Below are 16650 nucleotides of genomic sequence, written 5' to 3'. Positions count from 1 at the left end.
ATTAGTAGAGACGGGGTTTCACCATGTTGACCAAGATGGTCTCGATCTCTTGACCTCGTGATCCACCCGCCTCGGCCTCCCAAAGTGCTGGGATTACAGGCTTGAGCCACCGCGCCCGGCCAATTTTGGTATTTTTATTAGAGACAGGATTTCACCATGTTGACTAGGCTGGTTTTGAAATTCTGACCTTCTGTGATCCTCCCGCCTCAGTCTCCCAAGTGCTGGGATTACCAGTGTGAGCCACTGCACCCAGCTTCGCTTCTAGTTTTATGTTTTAAAGTAATGATTGTCTCAACTGATAATGAAAAACTATGATGCATGAATAGATAAAAGAATGAAGGTATTGTTATTAAAAATAAAGTGTCTGTTTTTCTGAATTCTGGGCTTATTCAGCTTCTTAGAGTAGAGACAGCTAGAGCTAAGTCCAAATTTTATTTTCTTGTGTGTATTTCATATATGAGAAAACATTTTCATTCGTGTTTTTATGTTTGACATTCATAATGATCAGCAAACTTTTTCTGTAAAGGGCCAGATAGTAAATATTTTATGCTTTATGGGCCATATGGTCTCTCTTGCAACTACTCAACTATGCCATTATGGTGTGAAAGCTGCCGTAGACAGTACGGAAGTGAATTAACTTGTCTCTGCTTCCATAAAACTTTAGAGGGATAGAAATTTGAGTTTAATATAATTTTCATGTGTCACAAAATATTTTTCTTTTGATATTTTTCAGCCACTTAAAAATGTAAAAACAATTTTTACCTTATGGACTGTGTAACAACAGGTTATAGGTCAAACTTGTCTGTTGGGTAATTGTTTGATGACCCTTGTGACTGTGCTCATTGTCTTCTCTTTACTTCTCTTTCTTTTAACATTATCTCTCTTATTATTCTGTTTGGTCGTTTTGCTGCTCAATCATATATTTTATTTCATTGCTAATGTGTGTATAACTTGATATTTTAAAATTAATTATTTTTTTTTTTTTTGAGACGGAGTTTCGCTCTTGTTACCCAGGCTGGAGTGCAATGGCGCGATCTTGGCTCACCGCAACCTCTGCCTCCTGGGTTCAGGCAATTCTCCTGCCTCAGCCTCCTGAGTAGCTGGGACCACAGGCACGCGCTACCATGCCCAGCTAATTTTTTGTATTTTTAGTAGAGACGGGGTTTCACCATGTTGACCAGGATGGTCTCTATCTCTTGACTTCGTGATCCACCTGCCTCGGCCTCCGAAAGTGTTGGGATTACAGGCGTGAGCCACCGCGCCCAGCTAAAATTAAATTTTAAGCTATGGAGGGTAGGGGTCTATAATTTTGGCCTCTTTAATACCTTGCATATTTATAAAAGTTATATGCTTAGTAAAAATTTGGGAGAATTGCAGAGAAATAATATCTATCATTTAATATTTGAAGGATTGTTGTATAAATTGTTTCATTTCACTTATTAGTTTATTAAACATATGTTCCAAAATGGTTCAATCTGATTAAAGAATAAAAGTCATCTCAGCGGTAAGCTGAAGAAGAGAAAGAATCTGCAAAGAGAAAGAATCTGGTTTTGTTCTTTGTGTCATATACTGTGACTGATAATATGTAAAGTCCTCATTTAGTCCTTCCACCTTTTTTTTTTAAAACGAGATGGGATCTTGTTCTGTGGCCCAGGCAGGAGTGCAGTATTGCAATCATAGCTCACTGTAACTTGAGACTCCTGGGCTCAAGCAGTCTTCCTGCCTCAGACTCCCAAGTAACTAGGATTTACAGGCACACATCACCATGCCTAGCTAATGTTTTTCATTTTTAATATTTTTAGAGATTGGGTTTTGTGTTGTTGCCCAGGCTGGTCTCAAACTCCTGACCTGAAGCTACTTTTTGTATTTTTAGTAGAGACTGGGTTTTGCTCTGTTGGCCGGTCTGATCTAGAACTCCTGGCCTGAAGTGATCCGCCCACCTCAGCCTCCTGAAGTGCTGGGATTGTAAGCATGAGGCACCACCCATGCCTTGCCTCTTACCTTTCTTTAAAAGTATTGTTTCACAAAGTGAATTAGTAGAATTCCACAGTGAAATAAGATTGGAGAAGTCACATACAGTTTCTGTCAACCCGTATGTTTAATAAAAACCAATGATTAAATCTCAAACTGTCATTTCAACTAATTTGCTTGAAAGAAATGGAAGATTGAGTAAAGGTAAATAAAGATTAAAATGTAAATGAAGAGAGTATCTGGCAATTAAAGTACTTAATGTGTTTTTTCCTTGACTCAACAAACATTTTGTTTGAGTGTACTGCTGTGGGGAATGGAGACTAGTGAGTGAAGTGCACAGTGATAGAGACGTGCGTCAGGTGCTAGAGGCGCACAGGAGGGGTATGCCATTCAGCTTGAGTGGTTGAGGGGTTCCAAGAGGACCCATATCTTGGGGAGGTGGTGTTTGAACTTCTTTTTCCCCTTTATTAGCTTTAAAAGTTACTTAAAAATGCATATCTCAACAGTTCCCTGCTCCCAAATTGAGCTCATGCTATGCTTATAATTTTGTATCTAGCTTTTCCCCTCGTGTAGTACTCTATCCTGTGCATATTTCCGTATCAGTGGATATATATTAACTTCATTTAAAACCTTGCTGCCTCACATAATGGTGTGGATATATCATTTATTTATTTACATTATTTCCTGTTGCTGCACATCTAGGTTTTTAACCCTTTAACAGTGAATATCCTCATACACATATATTTGTTCTTTTGTGTAAATTAAGTTTTAAATGTTGAGTAGGTGAAGGGACTGAGGACTGATGTGAAGGAAAAATGTTTTCTAGGTTAAGGGGACAATGCATAGTTTGAAAAACTTTGCTGAAGCAAATGGCAAGCTTTTAGGAAGAAGTATTTCTGTTTCTGTGCTACAGAGTGCAGCACCTTCCATTGTCTTGAATCATATGCTAGAGCATCTCATTTTATCTTAGATATTTCTTTACTGAATAATTCATAGTTATTTTCTTATTTTTGAGATTTATAAACTTTTTCAAAATAAATGTTACCCAGTGAAGAAGTAGAATCACAAGCCAATAAGGTGATTATTCAGAGGTCACACAGAGGTGTAGTGGGAGTTCTGGAAATGGAGTTTTTTGTTTTGTTTTGTGACGGGGTGCACTGAAGCCTCAACCTCCCAGGCCCAAACGATCTTCCCACTTCAGCCTCCTGAATAGCTGGGACTACAGGCGTATGCCACCACGCCTGGCTAATCTTTTTATTTTTTGCAGAGATGGGGTCTTCCTGTGTTTCCAACGCTGGTCTCGAACTCCTGGGCCCAAGCAGTCCTTCCCCTCAGCCTCCCAAAGTGCTGGGATTACAGCTGTGAGCCACCATGTTCATTCTGGAAATAGAGTTTTTATCTTAGCCCTGTCTCCTGAGAATATCTTACTGAGTGTAAATCTCCATTACTATCCAACTTAAGAAAAATTAGTTAAATCTTAAAGTAGCTATTTGAGAATTGCTGTTTATCAAGTAGATATATCAAAATGGCATAAATGACTTAAAGTACATGAATTACATTTTGTTATGCATACTCTTAAGTGTAAAATGTTATTATCCCTAAAAACTTAGTTGCTATAATTTTGTTTCAGACAAATTTCCGATTTTGAAATGTTGCCTTGTAGTGTGATATGAAGTGCTAAACTGGTATTAGAATTTTATTTTTCTCTTTTGTCAATAAGAGTATTTGGCTTATTATTTGGTTTCTGCATTTTACATAATCTAACATTTGCTAATTTTTCTGTATCAAAATTATATTGCTAGGAGAAGAAGAGAGGCAAAAATTAGGTGCTGATTAAAAATAAGTCCGGGCGTGGTGGCTCACGCCTGTAATCTCAGCACTTTGGGAGGCCAAGGTGGACAGATCATTAGGTCAGGAGATTGAGATCATCCTGGTCCACGTGGTGAAACTCCATCTCTACTAAAAATACAAAAATTAGCTGGGCATGGTGGTGCGCACCTGTAATCCCAGCTCCTTGGGAGGCTGAGTCAGGAGAATCACTTGAACCTGGGAGTCGGAGGTTGGAGTGAGCTGAGATTGTGCCACTGCACTCCAGCCTGGTGACAGAGCAAGACTCTGTCTCAAAAAAAAAAAAAACCAAGAAAACCAAAAACCAACTTTGGAAACAAAATGATGCATTAGATAAGGGTGATATTTTCCTGAGCTATTTCTTCTTTCTTTTTGGTTGCCAACAATGCCTTGCAGTTTGGTTGCATGTGCTTTGTTACCAAGAAATCTGGTTCTTTGTATGTCTCAACTTTAAAATTTCTCTTTCATGTAAAAAGTGCATGCTAAATAATTGTATTTAGTGTTATTAATTGGAATAATATTAATGCTTTGAGTATAAATTAGCCTAATGTGTTCTCCCATTGTCCTAAACAATAATTGTATTATCTGTTGTATTACATGATTATGAAGTATTTATACTGAATTTCCAAGGTAATTATTACTTCATGTGAAGTATAATTTTTAAGCATTCATATCTATCTTTTCATTTAGAGTTATTTTTCAAGAGTAAAGTATACATTTGAACAAATGGAATAACTTATTTTATATTTAATTTTTCTAGGGCAGCTTTGGAAGAAGTAGAAGGTGATGTGGCAGAATTGGAACTAAAACTTGATAAGGTAAATTTTCCATGTTTAGCTTCTTTAAACATTGATTCTTTTTCACCATAAATAATGATTAGTACCTACAACAATAACAGGTACCTTTTTTTTTTCGTTTTCTTTCTTTTTTTTTTTTTTTGAGACAGAGTCTTACTCTGTCACCCAGGCTGGAGTGCAGTGGCACAATCTCAGCTCGCTGCAACTTCTGCCTCCTAGGTTCAAGTGATTCTCCTGCCTCAGCCTCCTGAGTAGCTGGGATTACAGGTGCCTGCCATCATGCCCAGCTAATCTTTTGTATTTTTAGTAGAGGCAGGGTCTCAACATGTTGTCCAGGCTGGTCTCAAACTCCTGACCTCAGGTGATCCACCTGCTTCAGCCTCCCAAAGTGCTGGGATTACAGGCATGAGCTACCGCACCTGGCCTGGTAGCTTTTTATCTCTATGAGGGTAAATGCTATTTTTATCCTAGTTTTACACATGAGGGAAGTAAGACTGGAGACACTCAGTAGCAGCTTGTGTAAAGTCTAATCTTAAAGTGCCAGAGCAGGAATTCGAATCCATGTCTGACTTCAAAGCTCACTAAACATCCTTTATGTTGTTAGAAGCTTTTTCTGTATTTTCCACCAAAAAGATTGCATCTTTTTTGTTGCTTAATGGATTTCATAGGTAACCTGATCATTCTATAAATTTAGGCCAGCTTCAGATATAAATAAATTTAAAATACTCATTCCATTTTTAAGCTAATGCCTGGAATACTTAATATATACTTAGTAATCAATATGGTCATATTTTATTTAAGGGTAAATGTACATTGATTCCTACTGTGTATATTATTGATGATTTTTTTTGTTGTCTATCCAAGAAACATTGTTTGCTATGTAGTAGGCAGAAGTAGTAGAATGAGTAATATGGCTTCTGATCCATTTGTTTAGATATGCTTCTGAAACCACTGCTCATTAAAATGTCTCTCTTTAAATTTCTGGAAATAGATGTGTATATTTGAAATACCTTTTCTGAAAATAATTTCTTAGTTTGATAATAATTATTATAAATGGTATTGCTGTGTAACCTAGTGCCTCTCAAACTTTAACTTTGCATAGGAAGCCCTTGGGGATCCATCTTGTGAAAATGCAGATTCTGATGCAGTAGCTGGAGATATCTGAGATTTTGTGTTTCTGACTGGATTCCTGGTGACGTCCATAGATCACACTTTGAGTAGCAAGGGTATAACATATATTAAGCTGAAGGTTTTCAAATGTTTTGAAACCATGAAACACACATCCTTATATAATATAGTCTAGAAACTATATAAAATAACATTAGTTCTGTATGTAAACAAATTACATCAAAATTTTTGAAGATGTTTACAGATAAGTTATTTTTATATAGTACTCTATCATTTTTAAAGCCCTGTAATATATAGTATCTTTTTAATTTTTACAGTAATTCTATAGGGTAGGTAGGACAAGTGTTGTTATTCCCATCTTATAGATGAGGATACCAAAGCCAAAGAAAGTGAAGGGGACTTGTTTCATAACAAAGTAGAAGAGGGGCAACCAGGATTATTAGAACCCCTCTATCTTGTCTATCTTGTCTTTTTTTTTTTTTTTTTTTTTTTTTAAAGACAGAGTCTCACTCCGTTGCCCAGGCTGAAGTGCAGTGGCATGATCTCAGCTCACTGCAACCTTTGTCTCCTGGGTTCAAGCCGTTCTCCTGCCTCAGCCTCCTGAGTAGTTTGGATTACAGACACACAGCACCATGCCTGGCTAATTTTTTGTATTTTAGTAGAGATGGGGTTTCACCATGTTGCCCAGTCTGGTTGGGAACTCCTGAGCTCAGGCAGTCCACCAGCCTCAGCTTCTGAAAGTGCTGGGATTACAGGCATGAGCCACTGCACCCAGCCCCCTCTATCTTTATGATCAATTCTGTGTTCTTCTTGTGCACCACTGTACTTCACAATCTGTATTGGGGGAGCACACGCTACTGGGAAATGTTCTGAGGAATGCTAGCCAGCTTCCAGGCAAGTCTTTGTAAAAATTAATATTTTAATTTTGGATAAGGATATTATTTCCAAATACCTTCCTTTATTTTCTACTTAAAAATTACATGTCTGGCTTTTTATTACTATTTTTTTTTACCTTGAGGCATTGCATTTATTTTCAAGTACTCTTTGAAACAAAATTTTAAACTCTTAAGGTAGTCAACAGAAAATACAGTTTCGATTTTATGGAAGATTTATGACAGTATATAGAGGGGCAAAGCTTTTTAAAGAATCATAGAGTAGTATAATAAGGATGTCATATACATAAATAATACCTATATTATTACATATATATTATATACATGAAATAAGAGTAATGTAATAACGTAGAATTGCATGTAAATCATATGAAACACTGTGGTGGGACACCTCAGAGTTTAAAATACCTAAACAGATAGAATCCACTGACAGTGCTTTTGCTAATTATTTGGCCGTTATAAGTGAATTCTTTTTTCCTTTATATTATTCGCTTGGCATAGGGCACACTGCTAGAATCTTCAAACCAAAAGATTCAAAATCTAAAACAAGTTACTGAAGTATTGACATTCACTGCTAAGAACCATAAGCCTATTCTAGAGTCTGTCTTACTCAAAGGGCTACTAAGGATACATGGAAATTTGACAGCTTAAAAAATACCACCTTTCTATTTTTCATCCCACTGAAGTTCCATAGTTACTTTTATATTTCTCTGGTTTCTTTATGTCTCCCAAATTCTTTTTTTTTTTTTTTTTTTAATTTTTAGTTCTTTTTTTTGAAATGGAGTCTTGCTCTGTCACCCAGGCTGGAGTACAGTGGTGCGATCTTGGCTCACTGCAACCTCCACCTTCCGGGCTGAAGTGATTCTCCTGCCTCAGCCTCCTGAGTAGCTGGGATTACAGTCCCATGCTACCATGCCTGGCTAATTTTTTGTTATTTTTAGTAGAGACAGGGTTTCACCATATTGGCCAGGCTGGTCTTGAATTCCTAACCTCAGGTCATCTGCCTGCCTTGGCCTCCCAGAGTGCTGGGATTACAGGCGTGAGCCATCGTGCCCGGCCCAAATTGTTTATTTACTATTATTTTTGGTTTAGAAATTATGGGTAGTTAGCATAGAGAAGAGAGGCTGAGAGGAGGAAGTGGTTGTTATTGAAGGTAGTGTCATTGAAGGACTAATGGGGGTGGTGGAGGGGTTGCTCCAAGTCTAGGTTAGTGATTTCATAGCTTTGTGCAGGGTGAGTTCCACCTATAGTATCATTGTAAATCATGCCAGGGACAGGTTAAACTAGCTTGTTGACTTTGCCTATAATGTATGCCACCAGTAGTAACATTCTTTCTGGTGAATAATGCTTTATGAGTGGCATTGCTCTACTGAGTTCAATTATTTATCCATTCTTGCCAGGTGTTCTGTCATTGACAGCATCGTAGTGCATCATAGTTGCCATCTAGAATTAATTTCTGCATCTGTTGCATTGTCTCACTGGCTTGCTGTTCCCTGTTAAGCAGATGCTCTTCAAATCTCAGCTCAAGTACTCCCAAACATTGGCTCTTGCATGTACTTTGATTTAATCTGTTATAATATTGTAATTTTTGGTGGGTAGCATAGCCTGGTAGTTAAGAACACAAAGCCTGGAGCCGCTGGGTTTGAATCTGGCTCTGTCATTTACTAGCAATATGGCCTTGGACAAGCTCTTTTGCCTTTCTGTGCCTCAGTTTCTTCTCTCCAAAATGAGGAAAATAAGAGTATCTCTCTATTTCATAGGATTATTCTGAAACTAAAGTGAGATAATACATGTAAAGTACTTAGCACAGTTCTTGACACTTGGTAAATTCTAAATAAACAATGATGCTGTCTCTTCAACAGACTGTTAGCTCCTTGAAGACAGACTGTCTTTAAAAAGGAAAAAAACTGGCTGAAAGTGGTGGCTCACACCTGCATTCCCAGCACTTTGGGAGGCCGAGGCAGGCGGATCACTTGAGGTCAGGAGTTCGAGACCAGCCTGGCTAACATGGTGAAACCCGTCTCTACTAAAAATAAAAAAATTAGCCAGGTGTGTTGCCCCTGGTGTGGTAGTGTGTGTGCACCACTGCACTCCAGCCTGGGTGACAGAACAAAACCCTGCTTCCAAAAAAGAAAAAGAAAAAACCCTCGTTTGTTTTGTATGCTTTGTGTATACAAAGTCCTGTGTTTTATATTATTTCTGATCATTATAGCAATATTGCAAAGTTGGTATCATCCCTAATTTGCACACAAAAAAACAAGAATTAGAGAGTATGTTACTCAAGGATAGTCAGCAGAAAAGTTGTTTGTATTTCTATCATCTGGCAAAGTGTCTGTGACATAGTAATTGCTTAGCAAAATTTGTTGAATGAATTAAGAATATTGGTTTGATAACAGATGGACTTGACCTTTAATCTTATTGTTGTAGGTAAAAATCTTCCCTCTGTAGGTGTATATTATTCAGTTATAATCTCATTCATCAGTGTCATCTAACAAGGATTTTGACAGCTGGCAAAATCTTAGTCTTCTCTCTGCCTCCCTCCCTCTTGATTGCCAAGTCCATCCTTCCTCGTGGATAGCTACAGTGTATATGTGGTTCTGCTGTATGACAGTTTCATTTTCTCTGTAACTCCTGTGATAGTGACCTCTGTTCTACTTCTGATAACTATTTCATGGCTATGTTCTGTGCCTTATCACCCAGGGTTCTAATCTTTGAGATCTGGAATGCTGCTATCCTACTTTCTGACTTGAGTCTCTAGTCCTTCCAATTCTCAGCCTTATTACTGCTTCTGTTCTTCAGCCTTACCTCTGGTCTTTATCCACCTGTGATATTTCAGATCACTTCTTTTTTTAAATTGTACTTTAAGTTCTGGGATACATGTGTAGAATGTGCAGGTTTGTTATGTAGGTATACATGTGCCACGGTGGTTTGCTGCATTTATCAACCCATCATCTAGGTTTTAAGCCCTGCATGCATTAGGTATTTGTCTAATGCTCTCCTTCCCCTTGCCCTGCTCCTGATGGCCCCTGGTATGTGATATTCCCTTCCCTGTGTTCATGTGTTCTCTTGTTCAACTCCTACTTATGAGTGAGAACATGTGGTGTTTGGTTTTCTGTTCCTATGTAAGTTTGCTGAGAATGATGGCTCCCAGCTTCATCCATGTCCCTGCGAAGGACATGAACGCACTCTTTTTTATGGCTGCTCAGGTAATTTTTAAATACACTTTAGTGAGTGTATTCCTGAAGTGTATTTAATTTTTGTAATTAAAAAAATTGAGATAAAATTAACCTAACATAAAGTCCACTGTTTTAAAGTCTGTAATTCGTGGTTTTTAGTATAGGCCCAGTGTTGTACAATTATCACCACTATTTAATTCCAAAATATTTCTTTCACCCCAAAAAGAAACCCTATACCTATTAGCAGTCACTCCCAATTTTCCTCTCCCTCTGTCTTCTGGCAACCTAATCTACTTTGTGTTCCTGGATTTGCCTATTCTGAACATTTCAAATAAATAGAATAATACAATATTTGGTCTGTGTGACTAGCTTCTTTCTCTTAGCATAATGTTTTTAAGATTCATCTATGTTGCAGCATGTATCATTCCTTTGTTTTAATAGCTGGATAATATATCATTGTGTGGATGTACCTCATTTTGTTTATCCATTCATCAGTTGATGGACATTTGAGTTGTTTCTCTTTTTTTGACTGTTGTGAATAATGCTGCTATGATCCCTTTCAGAATACTCTTAATTTTATTATATCATTCTTTCTCTTCAGAGACTTTCATGTCCCTTCCATAACACCTACTCTGCAGGTGTTCTCCACTATTTTAAGTCTAGTCATTTATATTATTTGTCCCATATCTGGCCTATAAAACCCTACAGGGAAGTTAAAACTGTTTGGTGAAGCCAATTGATGGTACTATACATTCCTGGAATTCTTGTTATAAAGTAGTTTCTCCAGAACCAAATCAGGTTTCTTTCTGTTACCTTTAGTGGCTTTTTAAGACCTCAAAATTTGCCACATTGTTCTTCATTCTTAGCAGGTGACCTTGTCTCTTCGTCTGCTTGGTGGGAATGCCTTTATTTCTTGCTTCTAATCTGGAAGTTTAACAGAATCTGTTCTTACCATTTTAGTTTTTCTGCTAATTTGAATGATAAAAGTATCCCTTTTTCTATGCATTTCCAAGCCCCCTAACTCATCAGGACTTGCTTTAGCGTCTCTCCTTTCCATTCTCTGCCACCTCTATCTTAAGTAAAGATTTTTTTTTCTTTTTTTTTCTTTTTTTTTTTTTTTTTACTAAGTTTGTTTCTTAGTAAGACAAAACAAAAGCAAACAACAATAAGAAAACCTTCCCCTCTGACGAGGAAGCACAAATCTCTATTGAACAATTATCATGTGCCAGTAGTGCTGAGAATCTTTTTTTTTTTTTTTTTTTTTTGAGACGTAGTTTCGCTCTTGATACCCAGGCTGGAGCGCAATGGCGCGATCTCGGCTCACCGCAATCTCCGCCTCCTGGGTTCAGGCAATTCTCCTGCCTCAGCCTCCTGAGTAGCTGGGATTACAGGAACGCGCCACCGTGCCCAGCTAATTTTTTGTATTAGTAGAGACGGGGTTTCACCATGTTGACCAGGATGGTCTCGATCTCTTGACCTCGTGATCCACCCGCCTCGGCCTCCCAAAGTGCTGGGATTACAGGCTTGAGCCACCGCTCCCGGCCCTTTTTTTTTTTTTTTTTAAAGGTAGAGTTGGGGTCTTGCTATGGTGACCAGGCTGGTCTCAAATGCCTGGCCTCAAGAGATCCTCCCATCTCAGCCTCCCAAAGTGTTGGGCTTACAGTCATGATCCCTGGCCTGTGCTGAGAATCTTTATGTGCATCATCTTACTCTTTTTTTCTAGTAACCATATATGGTTTGTACAATTGTTATGTGTGATCAAGAAGAAGAAATGGAAGTTTGTTTAGTTGAAGGTCACTCAGGCTCACTTAGATGGTTAAGTATGACAGTAGGTTGAACCTAAGCAGACTTAGCGGAGAACTCTTATTTTTTTTTACCATAACGTTTTACTATTAACCTGTCTCTCTTTGTTTTTATGGAAGCTTTTAATTATTTTTAAATTATTTAATTTGTTGCATAATACCACCTATGTAGTACATAATTTGAAGGTAAAAAAGTGTGTACTCAGTGAAAATTTGTCATTTTCTATTCTCTTTCCTAGAGAAATGCACTGAACTAGTTTTTTTTTTGCCCTTGCAAAATTTTCTTTTCTTATTTATTTATTTTATTTTTTGAGACAGACTCGCTCTGTCACTTAGGCTGGAGTCCAGTGGCTGATCTCAGCTCACTGCAACCTCTGCCTCCCGGGTTCAAGCAATTCTCCTGCCTCAGCGTCCTGAGTAGCTGAGTCTATAGGTGTGCACCACCATGACTCGCTAATTTTTGTATTTTTAGTAGAGATGGGGTTTCACCGTGTTGGCCAGGCTGGTCTCGAACTCCTGATCTTAAGTGATTTGCCCACCTTGGCCTCCCAAAGCTCTGGCATTACAGGCGTGAGCCACTGTGCTCGGCCTTTTTACAGACTTTTCTAAGCATATAAAAGTATTTGTACTCTTGAATACAAATGACTTTCCTCATGTCAACAAAAATATTAGCACTGTTCTACATTTTCATTTTTCTCTTAATATATCATGGATGTTATTTGTTGTTATAGAGCCGTCTCATTTAAAAAAATGGTTGAATTATATTACGTTGCGTGGATATATTGTAATTTATCTATTTGTCCACTGATGGACACTTAGATTGTTATCAATATTTTACTGTGACTGCAGTGAATAACTTTACATGTGTCATATGGCCTGTGTGTAAAATACAGTTGTATAATACATTTTAAAAAGTGAAATTGCCAAGTTAGAACGTATGTATGTTTTAAATTTTGAAAGCTCTTGCTAATTTGCCTTCTGTAGATATTGTACCAATTTACACTTCTACCGACAATGCATGACTGTTTCCCTATACCTGCCCTCTTTAAGACAGCATGTTGTCAAACTTTCTGATCTTTGCTCTAAGTAAAAAAAAAGTAATTTCCATTTCTTTTATTATGAGTGAGAATGAATATCTTTTCATGGGTTTAAGCCACATGTATTTCTTTTTGTGGGGGCAGTTATCTCTGCATGTATGTTACCCGTTTTTTCTAGTGAATGGTTGGATTTTCAAGATGATTTATACACCCTTTCTTATGGTAGGGAAACTTGTCCTTTGTGATTTATCTTAATATTGTTTCCCTATGTTGTTTCTTTTGACTGTGTTTGTTTTTTCCTTATAGAAATGTCTTATTGTTTTGTAATTGGATTTGTCTATTTTTTTTGCATAGTATTTGAAGTTTGCATCCTTCTCAGAACAACTTCCCATTTTGAGATTATTGAAAAAGAATACCTTCCGTTTTCTCTTTATTTCTGATTCTGTTTTTATGTTTGAATCTTTATTCTATCTCTAATTAACTTGGGTGTCTGTAATACAACTTAATTTCTTTTTTATTTCCTTCAGCTGACTATCCAGTGTCCCTGATATAATTTATCAGATAACTTTTTCCCCCACTGGCTGGAATATTACTTTAATCAAATATAGCAAATTTATATCTGTTTTTTTGACTGTGTATTCTATTACATTGATCAGTATGTCTGTTTGCATTTACTACCAGACTTTTATTTATTATCCTTTTGTAATATATTTTAATATCATGTAATACTCATGTTCCTACATCATTGCTTTTTCAAGTTTTTTTTTTTTTTTTGCTCTTGCATAGTGGTTATACCATATGAAGTTTAGAATCAGTTTTTCTGGCAAGACATTTTATTTTATATTGTAAATAGTAAATGGTTTAAAAGACACCTTTATCAGCATTTCTCACAGTGGGTTTTGTGGAACATTGGTCATGTAAGAATGCTTCCTCTAACAAGACTTCCATGGAGTCAAATATTTCTGGGAAATGCTACATATTATGTACCTCCCCTCTTGGATGCACATTGATAAATCAAAAGCTCTTAAGAGTTAGCAATATCTTCTGTTGCCTTTTCTAGGAATCCTTCCCTGGTCCTCACAGTCCTGGTTAGATGGTCTTTGTTTTTTTCTCTCATGCATAGTTTTGTCATAGTAGTTGTGTTTGTATCTACTTGTCTTCTTATTAGAATTATAGAATTAGAGATTTTGAGAGCAGAGATTATGTTTTCAATTTCTGTTCCCCTAGGTCTTAGGGCAGCAGTTTTAATTTATACTCTTGAGATCCTTCAGGAGTTTTCTTAAGTTTTTCTTGGCTCTTTATCCTCTTCTTTGTGAACCCCCTTTCCATCCCCGCAGTACTTTTCTTTCCTTTGTCTAGAACAGTTTCACTTTTATCTGTTTTTTAAAATTTGACATTTGCCCAAGATTTTGTTAAAAGAAAATGTTCTGTGTCTGAAAGAAAGGAGAGAAGGAAGGATGGAAGGGAAGAACAGAGAGATGGAGGGATGAAGGGAATGAAAAGAAGAAGGAAGGAAGAAAGAGAAAGATAAAAAAAGAGAAGAGCCCAGTACTAAGGCTTAGACAATGCCTGGAACAATAGGCATTGGAGAAATATTTTTTTGAGTAAATGGTTGATTAATCAGTTTAGACATCTGCTTTGATAGACTAATATTGAAACAATCAGCATGACTAACCTATTACACCAGTTTACTTACCTTTCCTCCAACATACTTTTGTTGTTATCACACTGCCTTTGGATCCTAAAAGGTCAACTTTTTTGGTACAACTATGATATGAATTTATTTTATAAACCAAAGGAAAAAAGAATACTTTTCAATTAGTCTGTTTTGAGTTTATTGATGAAACAAATTTAACTTAACTAGGTCACCTAATATAGTTACTGCCAGCACTTGTTCAACTAAGTAATTTGTAAAATTATCTTCAACCTGATGAAATTTTTTTTTCTTTTTCAGCTTGTGAAACTTTGTATTGCAATGATTGATACTGGAAAAGCCTTTTGTGTTGCAAATAAACAGTTCATGAATGGGATTCGAGACCTGGCTCAGTATTCTAGTAATGATGCTGTAGTTGAGGTTGGTATTACTAAAATTACAGTTAAAAATGAAAAAAAAAAAGTTAAGACATTAAAGGATTGTACCTTCATCTACCTTATTTATCATTATGTTGAGACTTGAAATTCGAAGTAGAAAAGCAATCACCCCTTGGTACAATCTTGTATGAATCTGTTTTGTAAGATAGAAGTTGATGGTTGATTTGCATTGTGCATTATCTAGCTTGGCTCTTCTCACCTAGTTTCTCATTGTTTTGGTTAGTTTACTAAGTTTACTTGATTCTAGGTGAGCTGAAGCACCTGTCAGAAGGCCTGAGAAAGAAGATCAAGATCATGCCTATTAGTAGCTGCTTATAGGGGCATGCAGAGAGCGTTAACCTAAGTACAGTGTCTAACTCTATGTGTGGAGGCCTGTATAGGTTTGGTCAGCCAGCTTATGCTGGGTTAGCTTAGACCCCTTGGCATACTATGTGATCTTATATTTCTTTCAAAACAATTTGAACTTAGGTTTATATATGCCATTTCTATTGTTAGCATTAAACCATTGACGGGGCAGTACTAATTCTTTCACATTTTTATGGTTTTATTTGTTACCACATGTAGACTTGACCTCTGCAGAGTGTACCTATGAGGTAGTGAGATTGTCCTTGGAAATAGATGTTATTGTTTACAGTGTAACTTGATCTTCTGTCAGAAATCCTGAGGTAACATTTTTGTGACCTATTTAAATGGCTCATAAATGATTTGGTTTTCTTTTGATTTCTTTCTCATAGACAAGTTTGACCAAGTTTTCTGACAGTCTTCAAGAAATGATAAATTTTCACACAGTAAGTGTCAGTAAGTAGTTAAAATTACAGTTTTAACTGTATTTGACCATATTAACATTTTAGTACTTTTCTTGAGTCTCAGTATTTTATAAAATGACTGAAGGTAAATCACATGGCTTTGATTGGTCATCAGCCTTTTAGTTGGGTGGATCTAAAATGTACACTGCATGTGTGTGTGCGTGTGCATGTGTGTGTGTGTGTGGAGAGAGAGAGAGAATAAGAGTATTATTTCTCATTCTAATATAGTGAACTTAATATAATTGAAGGACATACCCCCAAAGTTAAATGTTTTCCCTTTAAGTTGTGGCTTTGTAAAGTTTTTAAGCATGTATTTAAGAATAAAGAAGTAACAGTTATTTAAAATGTAGCTGTTTCTTTTTAGATACTTACCAATATATCTCCTTTATCTAAACAGTTACCAGTATTAAAGAGTGCTATATATTTTGAGCTATTTATATGTGCATTTAAGATTTGTGGGCATTTATCTTTCAAGAATATGGGCTATATATTACTTTGGGAATGTCACAAAATACAATGTTTGTAAAAGTTTACTGCAGATATGGCAGCTTATAAGCTGTATGTTTCTTATATTTTTTTAAAAAGCTTAACTGATATGGTGGTTGTATAATTAATCAGTGCTTTCAAATTTATTAGCAGCTATCTGTAATAAGTGTATCAGTACTTATATTCATAAAATCTGCTTGTTTTGGGTTCTCAATTTGATTTTCTTAATTTTTTTGTTGGTCAGCATATTTAGGATGAAGTAATATGATATTGCTTATTTTAATTATAGTTCAAATTTTAGCTATACCAATATTGACATGTACAAGTATCTGCTTGAGTGCCTGTTTTCAGTTCTTTGGGGCATGTACCTAGGTGTGGAATTACTGGGTCATATATTCTATGTTTAACTTTCTGAGGAACTGCCAAACTGTTTTCCACTGAGACTGTACCATTTTACATTTCCACCAGCAATGTATGAGTGTTCTAGTTTCTCCACATCATTACCAACACTTGTTATTTTCAACTTTTTAAAAAGAATGATAACCATCCTAGTAGGTATGAAGTGGTATCTCATTGTAGTTTTGATTTGCATTTCCCTAATGACTCACACAGTTG

General features: G+C 36.5%; 1 protein-coding gene across 5 annotated transcripts in view; it reads left to right on the top strand.

The window, feature by feature from the left end:
* ACAP2 (ArfGAP with coiled-coil, ankyrin repeat and PH domains 2) overlaps positions 1 to 16650 on the top strand; it is a 154500-nt gene that overhangs the window by 42401 nt on the left and 95449 nt on the right. For all 5 annotated transcript variants that reach the window (XR_010338953.1, XM_012448968.3, XM_012448965.3 and 2 more), the window contains exons 2-4: positions 4580 to 4637; positions 14607 to 14726; positions 15478 to 15531. Coding sequence is in view for 4 of the 5 variants with exons in the window: in XM_012448968.3 (XP_012304391.1) it covers positions 4580 to 4637; positions 14607 to 14726; positions 15478 to 15531 (232 nt within the window). In the remaining variant the exon portion in view is untranslated. The remainder of the gene's footprint in view (positions 1 to 4579; positions 4638 to 14606; positions 14727 to 15477; positions 15532 to 16650) is intronic.

The sequence above is a fragment of the Aotus nancymaae genome, unplaced genomic scaffold (assembly GCF_030222135.1).
Source record: "Aotus nancymaae isolate 86718 unplaced genomic scaffold, 86718_ANA_hifiasm-v0.15.2.pri h1tg000067l, whole genome shotgun sequence".
Classification (NCBI taxonomy): domain Eukaryota; kingdom Metazoa; phylum Chordata; class Mammalia; order Primates; family Aotidae; genus Aotus; species Aotus nancymaae.
This window is presented reverse-complemented; position numbering and strand designations above follow the sequence as displayed.